At 46.9% G+C, this 15,798-nt stretch overlaps 2 protein-coding genes across 2 annotated transcripts in view; one reads left to right on the top strand and one right to left on the bottom strand.

The window, feature by feature from the left end:
* Positions 1 to 9,591, bottom strand: part of LOC135815983 (C2 domain-containing protein 3-like) — a 41,048-nt gene extending 31,457 nt beyond the window's left edge. Inside the window, exons 1-8 of the mRNA XM_065329340.1 lie at positions 9,440 to 9,591; positions 8,091 to 8,277; positions 6,920 to 7,029; positions 2,995 to 3,103; positions 2,643 to 2,841; positions 1,978 to 2,147; positions 1,574 to 1,679; positions 993 to 1,235 (exon numbers count right to left, since the gene is read on the bottom strand). Coding sequence (XP_065185412.1) covers positions 993 to 1,235; positions 1,574 to 1,679; positions 1,978 to 2,147; positions 2,643 to 2,841; positions 2,995 to 3,103; positions 6,920 to 7,029; positions 8,091 to 8,277; positions 9,440 to 9,473 — 1,158 coding nt within the window. The 5' untranslated portion in view covers positions 9,474 to 9,591. The remainder of the gene's footprint in view (positions 1 to 992; positions 1,236 to 1,573; positions 1,680 to 1,977; positions 2,148 to 2,642; positions 2,842 to 2,994; positions 3,104 to 6,919; positions 7,030 to 8,090; positions 8,278 to 9,439) is intronic.
* Positions 9,592 to 9,876: 285 nt separating this feature from the next.
* Positions 9,877 to 15,617, top strand: LOC135815982 (beta-sarcoglycan-like). Its single transcript, XM_065329339.1, has 7 exons — positions 9,877 to 10,311; positions 10,840 to 11,093; positions 11,714 to 11,893; positions 12,358 to 12,430; positions 13,193 to 13,383; positions 14,164 to 14,304; positions 15,027 to 15,617. Exons 2-7 carry the CDS (start codon positions 10,866 to 10,868, stop codon positions 15,285 to 15,287), a joined length of 1,074 nt encoding a protein of 357 aa, XP_065185411.1. The 5' UTR covers positions 9,877 to 10,311; positions 10,840 to 10,865; the 3' UTR covers positions 15,288 to 15,617.
* Positions 15,618 to 15,798: the final 181 nt, after the last annotated feature.

Genomic DNA, 15,798 nt, shown 5'->3' with positions numbered 1-15,798 from the left:
CGCCAAGATAAGAAGGCGAATAAGTTCACCACAAATGCCGTCCAGTTATCTGTCATACCAACACGGGTGACACGGATTGTAGTGCGCGTCGGCACCGTCGGCATAGATAAATATGGCCTTAACACAAAGTTGCCTGAAGTTGTGTGTGACACGACGGAGTCAAGGAAGAGAAGAGCCTGCGAGAGCGAGTCTGGTGATCTGCCTGACCCACTGGTGAAGATTCAGGCATCAGAATCATCACCACTCATTGAAGTATCCAGAAAGCGATCCTGAAACTACAGGTTACGCTAAACAATCAGCTCATGCGATAACTTTGCACGACACTGACTGGCCAGTTAGTTGCAGAACATCAGTACCGTCGGTCAGTGTCGTGCAATGTTATCGCGTGAGCTGATTGTTTAGTAACTGGTGGTGATAGTGGACATTATACCGTAACTTGTAGTTTCTTGGTCCTTTATTCTTTACTATGAATATAGAAATCTTCAAAAATCAGAAATTTCATTTTTTCCGGATTTTCAGCCTGAACTGGTATGGCCTGGGTGAAGTGACCCACTCAACCCTCCCTTATCCAGGCACCTTGGGGCTGAAGGGTGACCGAAGGGTGTTCGTAACACACAACACTGTACACAATGGACATGATAGCACTTTAATATAATATAATTATAATACTCAGCGCACTCCTAGGCGTGCCTGGTGGAGAGAGGTGCACGGATACGTGAGGTTCCGATAAGGGAGAGTTGAGCGCGAACACACATATCAATTTTCAAAAACAAAAAAGATGAGAGAAGCGGATAAACGGAAATGGGCTACTCTGCACCCAAAGTGTTCACTAGTATAATCTGCCGCAACAAGCTTCAATTGGTTGGTGAAGGAGGCGGATACTAGTAAGTGAGGTTCGGCTCCATCAGCATGGAACCGACTGAAGATGGCAAGAACCTACAACCCATCCCAGAGACAACTGGGCTCTGGTGAAGCAACACACTTCAACTAACCTCCGGGGGCTTGTAGAAGAGTTCTGCTATCAACTCCTCGTCCAGGATATCTTCGTCATCTTCCTCCCCATACTGCTCATTGTGATTCAGAGCAACTTGACCAGCGTTTGGAGAAGGTGAACTGGAAGCATAATCGCCATGGGTAGACGATTCCATGCTAACATCACTCTCTGCCACACTAGCAGTATCCACATTGCTCAGCATGGCTGCAGCGTCTATGGACTGATCGGAGTCAAAGAGTTGCTGGAAAAACAATAGGAACACCCACCATAGAAGCAACTTAAAATCACACAAAACTGGTGTTGGAATCCGCTGCAGTACAGTACTGAAATACACTCAATGCTGGAAAAACATAAAGTTAGAGAAAGGCAGTGAAGCTCTCACAAGACTTAAAAGCAAGAAAGCCATGCACATACAAACCATTATGGCACCCTCCGCAGCAGCACCACCACCAGCAGCAGCTGTAGCAGCCGCAGCAACAGCACCATCCACACCACCACCACCGCCATCGGTACCGCCACCAGCAGCAGCAGCAGCAGGAATATAAACAATGCCAAACCCGTAACGCCAAGATTGTGTACCTTGCTGAGCTTGTGCAGACGTTTGGCGGATCGGCGAGGCGGTGCAGCATCTCGAGAATCACCGATGACCAGGTCGACGCATCGTTCAACATCATCTTCAACCTCACTGACGTGATACAGAGAAATAGAATATAAACATAGTCCCCAGAGCAAACAATTAGGGTCATACAACGACAACAGTCCTTACAAATGCTGCTGTTGGTGTCGTCATTGTTGCAAATGCGGTTCTCCAAAGTTACATTTCTCCCTTCCTTGCTGTAGTTTTGACATAGTACTTTTAAAAGAAAAATGATCTCATGCCAAGACTTCAGCTCTATGTTATATTTGCAAATTCATGACAGCTAATGTAGAGAAGGGTATAATCCGTCACCATAGACTTGTATATAAAGTACACCAACACTTACTCAAACGTAGTGAGTGGTCGCTGTCCAGCACCAGCGCTGTCGTGATACTGGTTAGTAGCCGGCCGCTGTCGATTGTCTGCCAGCTCAGACATCTCGGGTTGTAGCACTTGCGATGTAGCGCTGACACCGGGTTCCGTCTGGGTCGAGTGTTCAACTAAACTGCTACTGGCCTGAACACACGCACACACACACACACACATACATACATACACACACACACACGCGCACACACACACACACACACACACACACACACACACACGCACACACGTACACACACACACACACACAAACGGGTAGGGTTCGCAAAGCACCATATGGAGAGAAGATAAATCCTACTCTCCGCTTATCCCATACTAGTATTGAGCCGACACCTCTCTTTCCTTGCACAATACAACACTTTTGACAATTCAAAAAGATTCCACCGTACGTCTTGTACAGCGTAAATACTAAGGCATGTTTGCTTTCAAGTCAACCGTGCAAAGGTATGATTCACACGTGACAGGTTCGACTCTGCCAATTCGTAAAATGTACAACACTGGTACTAGGGGAAATCCCCTCCCCTGGTTCACAGTTTGTAACAATCTTCCGGGGGGGGGGGTGTTGGATTTCCCTTGTCACCGCTGTACTGTGCATGTATAGATAGGCATCCTGAGTTGATATACCTGTGTTGATCGGGATGCTTCACTCTCCTGTTTGCCACCAACCTCAGTAGTTTCAACATTCTCCTTGTTCGAAGCGAGACCTTGCCGAGTAATTTGATACGGTAGATTGGCCTGTGCGGCTGTTGGAAATGACTTCAGAGATAAGTAGACGTGGATTTGCGCGACCTTGCGAGATGGAGAAGCCATTATTGGGTAGGACCTGTCAAGCACACGCACACACACACACACACGCACACACACACACACACACACACACACACACACACACACACACACAAGTTGCTAGATCACAGCCACCAGAGAGTTGACGTACCAACACCATCAGCCAGTAGCAGCCCAGCAACATACATACCCACGTTGGTGAGCCTTCTCAATCAGTGACTGGAAGTCGGTAATGCGTGCTTGCCCCAGGCTAGCTCGGCTGATGCCATCGCTGATCTCAAACACCAACACTTGCATATCTACAAACAGACACAGAAGTCAGAGTGTTCAGTTGAAACTCTGAGTTTCACACTGAGCAATCATCAGGCAATAATAACATCAAACAGGAACAATGCAGTCGAAGACTCCACTGCAGCTGTATGCTTGATTCATCCGGTGGTAATACACACCTGGCAGTATGGCAGAAATTACACACCTGCCCACACACAAGTGGGCAGAGCCTGTGTGGGCAGGCATGTATTTACACGTATCTTGTATCTCTCTCTCCCCTCTTCGGGGGGGGGGGGGGGGGGGGGGAGACTCGCGTGACCAGTCATGGCAGTGAGCAAGTACAAGACAAGTACATTTACCGCCATCTTGCCAAGTGTGGATTTAATAAATACCACTTTTAATATGAATCAATCAAAAAGGAATACACAAGGAAAGCAAACAAGGGTGCTCAATACCCCTCAGATACTGAGCACTGGTTTACAATCAGCCTACTGTGTATCAGCAGACCGTCGGAAATTCACAACAGTCCTTCAGTCCAGTGGAAAGTGTTACTGTCGTAAAGGGAATATGATACACATCTACAACCATCAGACACCACATCCGAGGTGGAACAGCTACTGTATTAGAGCTAAGTGTCACGTCGCTGAACATCACAGGACATGTTCAGGTCGCTGAATGACACAGCTCATATTGTCAATTTGTGCCAGCTCCTTGCAAATCCTCACTGTTCAATTCCGGATATTTAGCAGGACTATCACTCTTTACTTCAACGTGTGCGCCCATTGTGGTTCTCGTCACTACTAACCAAGCCTGTCTTTGTGCTTGCAGTATGTCTTCCAATCTTTGGAGCAGGCAGCATGAAAGCTGTCAGATATGTGACGAGTTGTAATTATTCCACTCCGGATTGTGATTGTTTGCGTCTTTTTGAGCATTCATATTTGCGCGTCTTCTATCCTTTTGTGGATGCAGCCAAACGGTTTTGGCGTGGTTCTTTTCCTTTGACTGGAGAGTCCATTTGTGGTGTTTCCTGTCACCACATTGCGACAATGTCGTAGTGATAAATAATTTATTCTAATACAGTCTCCTATGGTCGTGGGTCGATCGTCTTCGGACGAATATTCTTACATATCACACATGGTCCTTCGAGCCGGATCGTCGTTTTGCCGCTGGTTGTAGTCAAGGACGGCAATCAGTTTATAATTTGCGACAATGACAGATCCCAATGCCAGCGCTGGTCCTGTCAGCGAGGTCGCTTCGCTGAGTCGTCTGAAGCGGAAACGCGGAGGCCACCGAGCGTCCGCAACAAAGACGAACACCCTGGCATTATCAACCCGTGGAAAAATGAAATCTGAGTCATCGACACTGGCAGGGTCTGAACCCATCGTGAAACTTCAGCAATTTTTGGATACGCTGAAGGCGAAAGTTTCCATAATTGGGACACTGGACGAGCAGATTCTGGATTTGGTGGAGGAGTCTGAGATAGAGACAGAAGTGGACACAGCAGATTCATTCTTGGCGGACATAAAGCTCGTGATCCGACAAGTGGAATATTTCTTGCAGCAGAAATCTGATGTGGTTGTAGCCCCCAGCCCTTTCCAGCTCAGCGTCTCAGATCAGGTTCAGAGTAATACGAGTACACCACTGATCAGCACTCCGGGACAATTGTGTACAACCAGGCTCCCGAAACTGGAGTTGCCGCAATTTAGTGGTGACATTATGCAGTGGCCCACTTTCTGGGATTCCTTCTCGGCCGCAGCACACAGTCAGTCAGGCTTGGCTAAGGTGGAGAAATTCAACTATCTCCGCTCGTTGGTGCGTGGCGAGGCTGCCGAGTCGATAGGCGGGCTGGCACTGACATCCGCCAATTATGAGGAGGCAGTGGATATCTTAACAACGCGCTTCCGCAACACCGAAGAAAGGTAGCGTTACGCACCTGAAGAGGCCCATCCAGCGTCTCTACCCACTCGAAGTCTGTGCCGAGGAAGCAGTCACGGTTCCGAATCATCAAGCGCCTGAGACTGAGCCATTGCAATCTGTCAGGCCACAGCGAGCGGCGGCAGTACAAGCGGCTGCGTTGCTGATGCAGTTAAGAAACCGTGGACTAATTTGAAGTCAGAAAAATTATGAGTTACCCCACAGGTCTGATTGACCACCGCTATGAGCTTATGCAGCTATCATTCAATGTTCATAATGTTCTGGACATGTAATTATTTATTGAAGGTGTTCTATCGCGTTGATTAATCCGTTAATTATGATGTTATTAAACTTTTGGTCAATCGGGGGGAGTGTCAGATGTGACGAGTTGTAATTATTCCTCTCCGGATTGTGATTGTTTGTGTCTTTTTGAGCATTCATATTTGCGCGTTTTCTATCCTTTTGTGGTTGCAGCCAAACGGTTTTGGCGTGGTTCTTTTCCTTTGACTGGAGAGTCCAGTTGTGGTGTTTCCTGTCACCACATTGTGACAATGTCGTAGTGATAAATAATATATTCTAATACAGTCTTCTATGGTCGTGGGTCGATCGTCTTCGGACGAATATTCTTACATATCACACAAAAGCCCCAGTCTGTTGAATACTCCCATAGCACACATTTGCAGTTGGCTCACGCCTACGTCACAGCATGTGGTGTCACCTGACTGGTATCAAGCCCACTGAGATACTTGTACTCAAAACTCAATCTGCGGACAGAACTGTTTCGTCCTTTGTGGACTCATCAGCGCAGCACAGAGGAAATGAGGCCGAACCTGATAGCAAAGAAATATAAATTTTCCAAAGCCAGATTTAAACCAGGCCCGAACGTACCTTGCCAGAGTGCTCAAACTGAGAACTCTGTAAAGCGCCCAATATTCACGGCACTAAATTTTCGCGATCTCTCAGAACCAGCGAGTTTACGATGGCAAATGTTCGCGGAGCACTGTGGCCACACATATACCATTGTTGAAGTTTGATTTCACGATGGTTAATATACGCGTTATGCTCTTCTCGCAAAATTAGCAAACATGAATATCCTGCGAACATTAGGCAGCTAACAGTACTCTGTAATACACTCAATGCATCAGCAGGGACATTCAAACTGCTCCACTATTATCTAAAAAATTAGTAAGTAAAAATGCATAAATAAGGGAGCATCTCATAAGTTCGCACTTTTTTTGTAAACGTAACGCATTTCGAATAGACTTTACCCCCCCCTACTTCCCCCCACTGTACATGTCCATGCATGCCATGGTATGCACACGTACACGTACATGTAGATCTACTAGTACTACTGTACATTCCCATGCATGCCACGGTATGCACATGTACATGTACAATCAGTCATGTACAAGTACATGATTGTACATGAATGTTTTGCTAGTGTGGAAGTGAATGGCATACAGACTTACAGTAGTCAGTAGTACTGCATCTACTGAGTACAAGTACAATCAATGACATGCACACGCACACAAACAGAGTTTCTCCACAAAGACTGTACTGTCACTACTACTGTGAAAGCTGGCCAGGTACAGGGTTTGATGATGCTGGTGTGACATTTGACACCTCTGAGTAGCCTGCATGATTGATTGCATGCAGTGCAGGGTTAGCTGCTCTGCAAACAATACTACACACACACTATAGGTAGATCTACACCTAAACACCATGAACACACCATGAACTGAAGCCGTCTAGCACATGCACCATGTGCACAGCACAGTATTGTACACATCCAGAAAATGTGCGAACTGTCATTTTTCTATTCGAAGAGGGCGCTACCCCCCTACCCCCGTTTCGAAATGCGTTACGTTTAGAAACAAAATGCGAACTTATGAGATGCTCCCTAACATAGGTAGATGACTACATGTACTGACCTCGCACGTAGGCATGGAACTTCTCCAGTGAGCAGACCACCGGATACACAGCCACAGTCCGACGCTGCCTGTTCGCCATAAACTGCTGACCAATGATTCGCAGCTGTGGACTACAAAACACACACACACAAACACACACACACGCACACACACACACGCACACACAATGTTTAATTGGGAGCTGGAACTGCATGATGCCTTGCACTGAGCGTGCGCAAGTGCCACAGCCAGTGCTGTCAACCGCATGCACACACAGTACCAGTATATCATCTCACACAACATTCGCCGGCCATGGCAAACTTTCAACAGATGCCGTACATGTAATGTTACACAGAACTGTATATCACAGTGCAGCACCACATTAGAAGACAAATATTCAATTTAGAATGCAATGCTGCTCATTGAAGAAAGAGCACAGGGTGGTTTGGTTCGGATGAAGTGGAAACATTACTATGAATTACAGGTCGTCCCCCGTTAATACGAGTCCGGTTAGTACATAAACCCCGTTAGTATATAAGAAATCTCAAGTCCCGGACGAAACGTGATCACTTCCATACAAATGTGGCCGGTTAGTACATAATTCGTTAGTACATAACATTTCTCCGTACCCGCATGCCACCTACCTCAATAGTACATAATGTGTTGGTCTTTTGGCCTTCCAGTGGAGGCACATGGTGTTCTAGTTTCTACTTGTGGACGCAATTAGCTCAGAAATCAGAGCGCACTTGACAAACCGACAAAGCTCTGTTTTTTTTCCGAGTGACTGTACAGGCACGGTTGGGCACGTATCATGTAAACTGTAGAATCTTCGCTGACTGTGACTATTATAACATAATTTTTATGTTATATCGAGGGAATGAAGAATATCTCCCTCCCTAGTCATGGTAGCAAGAAACACTCAGAAAAAGTTGAAAAAAGTGAAAAAATCTGGTACACAAGCAAGTTATGTACACTTTTGTTTAGTACATAAACCCCGTTAATACATAACATTTGTCAAGTCCCAGAGATTATGTATTAACGAGGGACGACCTGTAGTACAATACAAAATTCTACGCATGTTGATGAACTCCCACCACTCAGTTAGCCGCGTGTGATATTAGATAAGCATACACCAACACGTACTACACGACCAAGCAGTGTGACTACCCTACGCCAATAGACACGTGCGTACCTGAACAAGGAGCCTCGGCCCGGCTCTCCCCACCAGCGCAGTGTGACGACCACCTCGCGAGGTGCCGACGGTCGCAGCAGCCACACGACCTGGCTGACCTCGCATCGCAGCACTGCATGCTGCTGGCCCTGTATGGCCGGTGGCAGACCGGTGTTCGTTAGCACATCTCCGTGCCATTCGTCACCACCTGTTCAACGACAGGCAGCATTGCACACAAATCGTGGAAGGTCTACTCAATTCAGTGAGCAAAATAGGACACTGTCCAATGGATTAATAACCATATCAGATCCAAATACATGTACCGCAGTATATTCTTTGGTGATGCTGGCCCAGCCAATGAAGTGGAGGTATGTCCGATACAATGGATGCAACTGCGTACTCAAAGTCAAGAATGTCATCTTTCTCAGTGAAGAAGACCAGTATGGCCGAAACGTGAACTCTTGGTCGTGATCAGTTCTGTCCTTCTGTGCAAGGGTCTAGTCACTTTTTTCTCTTGTGCTGAGAAATGTTCAACCTGTGTAAATAATACATGCTGTAATACATGCTGTAGCTCTTTCTTCATCGCTGGACTGTAGTCGATCAGGTAGTTGGGGAAATGAATTCCTTGGAATGTTGTGAAATGAGAATATATCGGGCATGGTCGTGGCTCGAGACGTGCGAACCTTCCTAGGCTGGCTGTGTTTCTAAACACGTATGCCGGTGGCAACGCGGATGTGTCAACGTTTATAGGTAAACTTCTTCTTTTTTTACAACGTACTGGTATTGTCTTTGGCAACATTCCAATTCAATACAATCTACTTCCAACAATTTGTTGCAAACAATTTGACACCGTGTTTGAACACATGTGACGACCATGGACACTGCTGAGAAATGTTCAACCTGTGTAAATAATACATGCTGTAGCTCTTTCTTCATCGCTGGACTGTAGTCGATCAGGTAGTTGGGGAAATGAATTCCTTGGAATGTTGTGAAATGAGAATATATCGGGCATGGTCGTGGCTCGAGACGTGCGAACCTTCCTAGGCTGGCTGTGTTTCTAAACACGTATGCCGGTGGCAACGCGGATGTGTCAACGTTTATAGGTAAACTTCTTCTTTTTTTACAACGTACTGGTATTGTCTTTGGCAACATTCCAATTCAATACAATCTACTTCCAACAATTTGTTGCAAACAATTTGAACACATGTGACGACCATGGACACTGACTGGTAGATCTCAGATGCTTCCAACGGTATACAGTACTAGTACTTGCCACAAACGCAAACATGTACAAAGACATTTTCATTGAATCTCCCAATTACGACATTCAGCAATTTCAAAAATAATTGGCTCAGTTCAGCTGCACTCACTTGAAATCGGTCCAAATCCCAAGGTCGATGCCATGGCAGAGAGTCAACACGATCCCATGAAAGTTTGCCATCGGATGCAGGGCACCCTGAGAGACAAACGGGTTGGTTGGCATAAACAGAAACCGTTCTCAGGAATCTTCGCAGCGGAAAGATTGTCGGCGTGTGCACAGTGCAGTGCATGTTGCTGCTGCGTCTCCAAATCCTGGAAGGCGCTTTACTTTGATATTCGCGCCATCTCTTCACCTACAGAATAATTTTTGTCCGCTTTTAGTTTTGGCTGGATCCTGTTACCGAGGTAACAGTGATGTTTGCGTTGAAAGCATCGAAAAAGCACACAAACACTTGAAAATAATGCGGCTCAGCGGCTACTAGTACTACTACTTTTGTACAAATTGTAGTGCTAGGCTGGCCGGCTATATATGTCCGCAGATCCGTCCAGCCGGACTTTTCGGCAGGGTGACATGGTGTCAGTTCCATCCTACTCGTAGATCTACTCCTACAAAATGAGTTACAAAATACCAGTAGGTAAATAATTCATAAACCCGACCAAAGAAAGCTTCAATGCGTGGCTGTGAGAAGAAGAAGAAGACAAGGTTTGGACAAGCAGCACCTAGCTTGGCTGGGCACTAACTGCCTGGAATAGCCAGATATATACGCTAGCGGTGGCTGTGCTGGAAGCTGAATCAAATAAAAAGCGATGGTGGATGATGGAACAGTGAAAGGTGCAGTGGCGAACACCGCATGGATATGGAACGTTGACTCGATCGTCGGACCTACTGTACTTGTTGCAACAGCCCAGTCCTGAGTTCAGCCACTACTGTATTGCTACACTTGTTGTGCTCAGTTGAGTGCAGCAACACGGTGGAGACCAAGTACGTAACGTAGCACTACAACTCATTATGCGCACTGATTAGGTATCACTATGGCACGCCAATGCAACACTTTTCAGTTTTCACAGCCTCGACGTGTTGAACTTGAACACTTTGCTACCCCAGTCTGGCAGACCTCGCCTAACTTCCAGTCAAGCTTTGTCCTCAGCAAAGCCGCGAGTCTCCCCCGACTAGAGAGCGGGCAGTATACAATCATGCACATGTACGTGTAACATGATAATTATGCAACCAGATAGTCAGATTGCAACATTCTATCCAGGTTTGACAATCCCCAAGACATCTTAAACATACCACTCATTCATCACACATGCATCACCGGCGGTTGCAACAGCAGTAGTCAGCAGTAGTACTCATAGACAGTGCACCTCAGCTTAGCGGCCTGGATTCACCCGATATTGATGGGAGTGTCTACCGCCGTTGCATGTGTGGCATTGATCCTCACCCTTGATTTAAATCAAATGTACAATTGTGCATACTGTTCTAAATCATGTGTCTGCACCTTTATACCAGGCTGCAGGGTGGTTACAGCCGTCGACATGTTTCGTACTAACTCACGCAGCCGCTCTGGTCGCCATCGCCAGTCCATGAGCAAGAAGTCGCTGCACAACTCCCTGTCCAAGTCGGGCCATCGCACGAATTTTGACGCCGGCCAAGCGCCCCTGGACCTACACACGCTGACTAGAGTGGGGCTGCGCGGTCGCAAAGCATGGCTGGTCATCGCTCTCTTCATCTTCGTTGGCCTGCTGGTGATTGCAGAGCTAATTGTGAGTGCAGTGCATTGTCAACGTTTGAGTACCGTTGATCCGTTCACTCCAGTGTTTCCAACAATTGCACATTTCTAGATTCTTGGTTGGAGGGAAGCAAATCAGCAAATGAAGCACAGAAGCCATGATGATATAGTTTCGACTAGGCCTTTCGTACCACTAGCCACTAGCGCTATCTTAAGTGCTATTTGTCAATGCTCTCACCACCAAAGTGCCGGTTATAAGGACTTGCTTGCTGCCATGTTAACTTAATCACCATTGCATTCGACTTGAAAAGCAATGGTACGAAAGGCCTAGTCGAAACTATATGGCGTCTGTACTTCGTGTGCTGATTTTCTATAAATGTGAAGCAACATTAGTGAGTACATGGTATTGTGCATGGTATTGTGCATGGTATTGTGCATGGTATTGTGTATGGTATTGTGCATGGTATTGTGCATGGTATTGTGCATGGTATTGTGCATGGTATTGTGTATGGTATTGTGCATGGTATTGTGTATGGTATTGTGCATGGTTGGTTGGTTGGTTGGTTGCCTGCTTTAGTGCAGAACACCTCGGGTCGGTGTGACATGTGTCGTGCATGCCTGCTGTCGTTTGTGTTTTCTATTTCCGGTGCACAGTGGACGTGTCTTATCCTGGCCATGTTGCGCGTGGACACACGAGGTGTTCCGTCGCTACAGTTCCTTGAGGACGGCGGGCTGAGGTTCAGCAAGCCGACGGATGGTGGCGACATGATAGCGGGAGGTTTTGTTGGCGCGTTCCAGGACTCGGATATCAGCCTCAACGGAGCTGACAGTCAGGTGAGCCGAGCATGCTGCTGCTGGCCAGGCTGGGGCGAATCCAGCAGGGGTTCCAGGGGTTCCGTGGAACCCCCTAAATTTCGTAAATGTACTACTGGCAACCATATACATGTCCATGTACATGTATCCACTATTCAGTTTAGACTATACTGGAACCCCCCTGTAGAGATTACTGAATTCGCCGCAGTGTACTACATGCAGGATCTCTTTGCTGGAATGACCGTTTCTCTTCGTACCTCATTCTAACTCTGTGATAATGTGTACTGGCCGGCGCTTGTCAATTGCACAGTGGTACCACTGAGTTCTAACGATATGATTCACCAGGTGCGGTTATCATACACAGTGGCTGGCTTGTGTAGTGGGTGCGCTGTTAAGCTTGGTCATTTGTTATTACTGCATGTACTTATTAGCACTGTGTGTGCTTATAGCCTACTGTGATGTACATGATATCCTCATCTCTGCAGAGCTCTCAAGCAGATGCTAGCGTGTCCTTCCTCTCTGACCATGGATCTATCAATAAGAAGCCGCAGCGATCAGGTAACCGGTTACACTGTACTGTGCCACACATGGCTGACACGACACCACAACAGCATCATGCACGGTGCTTAGCAGTAATATACTTCGAGTATACACTAGAGCACGATGTGCATGCAGCAAGGCAGGCACTGAGCAGCTTTCACTGCACCTCAGGTTGCAACAGTGAACCCTGCATGGCTGAGCTCGGTGCATGTGTAGCTGTGCTGGCGGGTGTGGAAGAGCAGTGGATGATCTTAGTCAGAGACGACTATAGCCAGGGTAGATCTACTAGTACAATCATCATGTAGCAGATAGCACCGACTCACTGATGCATGTGTGTACCACACCACACCCAGGCTTGAACTGCACTGACACACTCATTGCATCCTGCCTAATCTCCAGTATGCTTACAATGAGCCCATTGCGCAATGACGTAATTTGTACCATAAACAGCCCAGACAGCCACCTGGACATGGTCGTCTGGGGTGTTGAACAGCGCATTCCTGATTCCAGTGTACAGTACTCACACGCATTACTCATACCTTCCATGTTTGGCAATGCGCAATGGGCTTATTGTAGACTGCAAACTGATATGGTGACACAAATGCTATTTTAAACTTGAGGAGTTAGTGGAACAGACAGAATGTAAATCCATAGCTGGATGGTCACTGAGCATGCAAGCACGGGTATAAACACATCGAGCCCGGGATACATTAGTTGTGTGGACGGTTTGGAGACATGCAGCTGCATATCCTTTTTTGTGTTCTGATCATATTGTGACAGAACTGAGCGTAAGCCAGCGCAGTGGTATTGTCATCAGCAGCGCGGATAGGTTTGATGCGTCGGCAGACACGCGGGCTGTGGATGGCACGTCCGTCCGAGAAAGCTACTGGAGCGTGACAAAGTCCAGCGTGCGCATACCGACTCCCGATCGAGCTGCACGCCTCACTGCACGCATGATCATCACTCCTAGGGTAAGAGCTGCAAATCATTGAATTTCAACACTGACTTGAAAGTCACTGGATACCAGCTAATCATAATGATGGGGATATCCTAGCACTTCAAAAAAAGAAAGGAAAAAGGACTGGCCTCATGAGGTTTGACGTCGTAAAGCTGTAGATATCAATGTCATGAATGTAGCCTCGGCGATTTCTACGATTGCCAGATGACCATGACCGCGTCACCGTCCATAAGACCATCAAGATGTCATCAAGAAAGTAAAAATTAATGTGTTCCCGGTTGCTCAAATTTGACATGGCTCACGATATGTGGATGATAGGTTTTGACTCTAATCGTTGTCCAAACTTGCTTGATCAATGCATGGTTTGTGAGTCTGACCTATCAACATAATTCATGCACACGACATGCATACAACAGTGGCATGTAGCTCATTCGTGCATTGCGCGTGCAACCTGCACTTGAATATTATGTGCCGTGCATTGACCTGATGCCGCATGATCAGTGTTCCTGCTTACAGTCACACTCTTCACACCAAAGCCAAATATTATACAGTCATGTAGCTTTGGGAAACTTGGATCTTGTACCTTACAACTTAATTCATGCAATGTGCCATGATATAATTATCTGCGTAAGAAGTTTTAATTTAAAGTTCGCACATCCGCATAACCACTGGCTATACAATCGTGTCACTTTGAGAAACACAACCAGCTTAGAGAGGTTTTATCTGTGTAGTCAACTGCAATTGTGTTTATCATGCCTCCCACTGTACACATGCACACCACCTCACTATGCAGCTAAACAGCATGCCCGATGGCAACCTGATGGTCACCTCGGAGTCCGGTCAGTCCATTGATGTGTCCAGTATTGCCGGCTTGTCCGTGCATGGTCGTCAGATACGTATGAACAGTGGAGGTGGTGACATCGCTCTGCAAGCGGTAAGCAACCAACATGATGTGCTTGATAGCTAGTGGCTAGTGCACAGGTTGTACGAACGACATCACTGTAAACAAGGGTAACAGTTTGCATTCGGCCGTCTGTAACAAACCGGTGCTTGTGATATTGCTCCATGCCGCAAAGCAACCCAAGTGATTAACTGATGATGCAGTCCTACACATAAACGATGATGTAATCACTACCGTGCAAAGGACTGAAGGCATGATGTCATCCATACAGAACAACTGGAGTGATGATGCAGTCTACACAAAACAACTGAAATCAGGACAGAGATCGAATCCACACAAGTCAACACTACTGAAGTAGTGACGTAATCTACGCAGAATAGCTGAGTATTGAGCAGGCTCTATACATTGTAGATAAATATGTAATAGATAAACCTTGTTGTTTGTTCAAACATGTTGTTGGTTGACAGCATGTAACAAGGCGGAGACCACCGTGTTCGGAAACAGTGACCTTACTACAACCATCCACGGTTGGTTGAGCCCCAGTCGGTACCAACCGTGGATGGTTGTAGAAAGGTCACTGTTTCCGAACACGGTGTCCTCCACCTTGTTACATGCTGTCAACCAACATTAATAGGTAAGCAGCGGCTTTCGGCCTGTTTATCCCACCGGGCCACATGTGCTCTCTGGCCGACCTCATCAGGCTCTATACACATATTCATATACCCGTATCTCCGTGTATCATTTTCTTCTCACAGGCAAGGAGCATGAGTATTAAAAGCAATGGAACGTTGACGGTGAACACCACCAGCTGGAAAACGAATGCGCCAAACACCGCCAGTGGCAGCAGCACTCCGACTCCGGTGTCAGGGGGCCAGCAGCAGCAGCAAGCCACCGCCCAGGCACTGCTCTGTGCGTGTACGACGCGCTCTGGACAGACCGTCCTGTTTCGTGTCGCCTCCTCGCCGCTCAGATGCAGCATGATCACTACTGACCTGCCGCAGGAATGTAGATACTAGAAAGAGCGGCAAGGCGAGGCACAGCGGCAACTACATGCAGCATGGCGGCGGAAGCAACGTGTAGATCAAGTTACATGTGTATGTATGGGGATGGGGGTGCACGCACGCGCGTGTGCGTGTGTATGTGTGTGTGCGTGTGTGTGTATGTGTGAGCTTGTATGTGCATTTGTTCATGGATACTTTTTATTAGAACAAGTTGATTCGGTAGCTTGAGCATAAGTCATCACCGTACTACCATGTAAAGTAAAGCATGTATTGGTCTAGTGGCATTGCCCGACTGTCTCACTTTTGAAACGTTGAGTTTGAGAATCATAAACATTCAATCTTGCAGCTTCTGATGGTATGTTCTCGTTGGATGCAGGGAGTAGTACGATATTGCGCTACTCCCGGGTTGGACGTATGAACCCACATGATACTGCAGTAAAACTTCGTTGTGCAGTGCATGCATGTCCTGAGAACGCTCACATTGGAGGCAGAGCAGGTCGGAGTTCTGCAAACGTGCGCCATGCAT

Source organism: Sycon ciliatum, chromosome 4 (genome assembly GCF_964019385.1).
Source record: "Sycon ciliatum chromosome 4, ocSycCili1.1, whole genome shotgun sequence".
Taxonomy (NCBI): Eukaryota; Metazoa; Porifera; class Calcarea; order Leucosolenida; family Sycettidae; genus Sycon; species Sycon ciliatum.
This window is presented reverse-complemented; position numbering and strand designations above follow the sequence as displayed.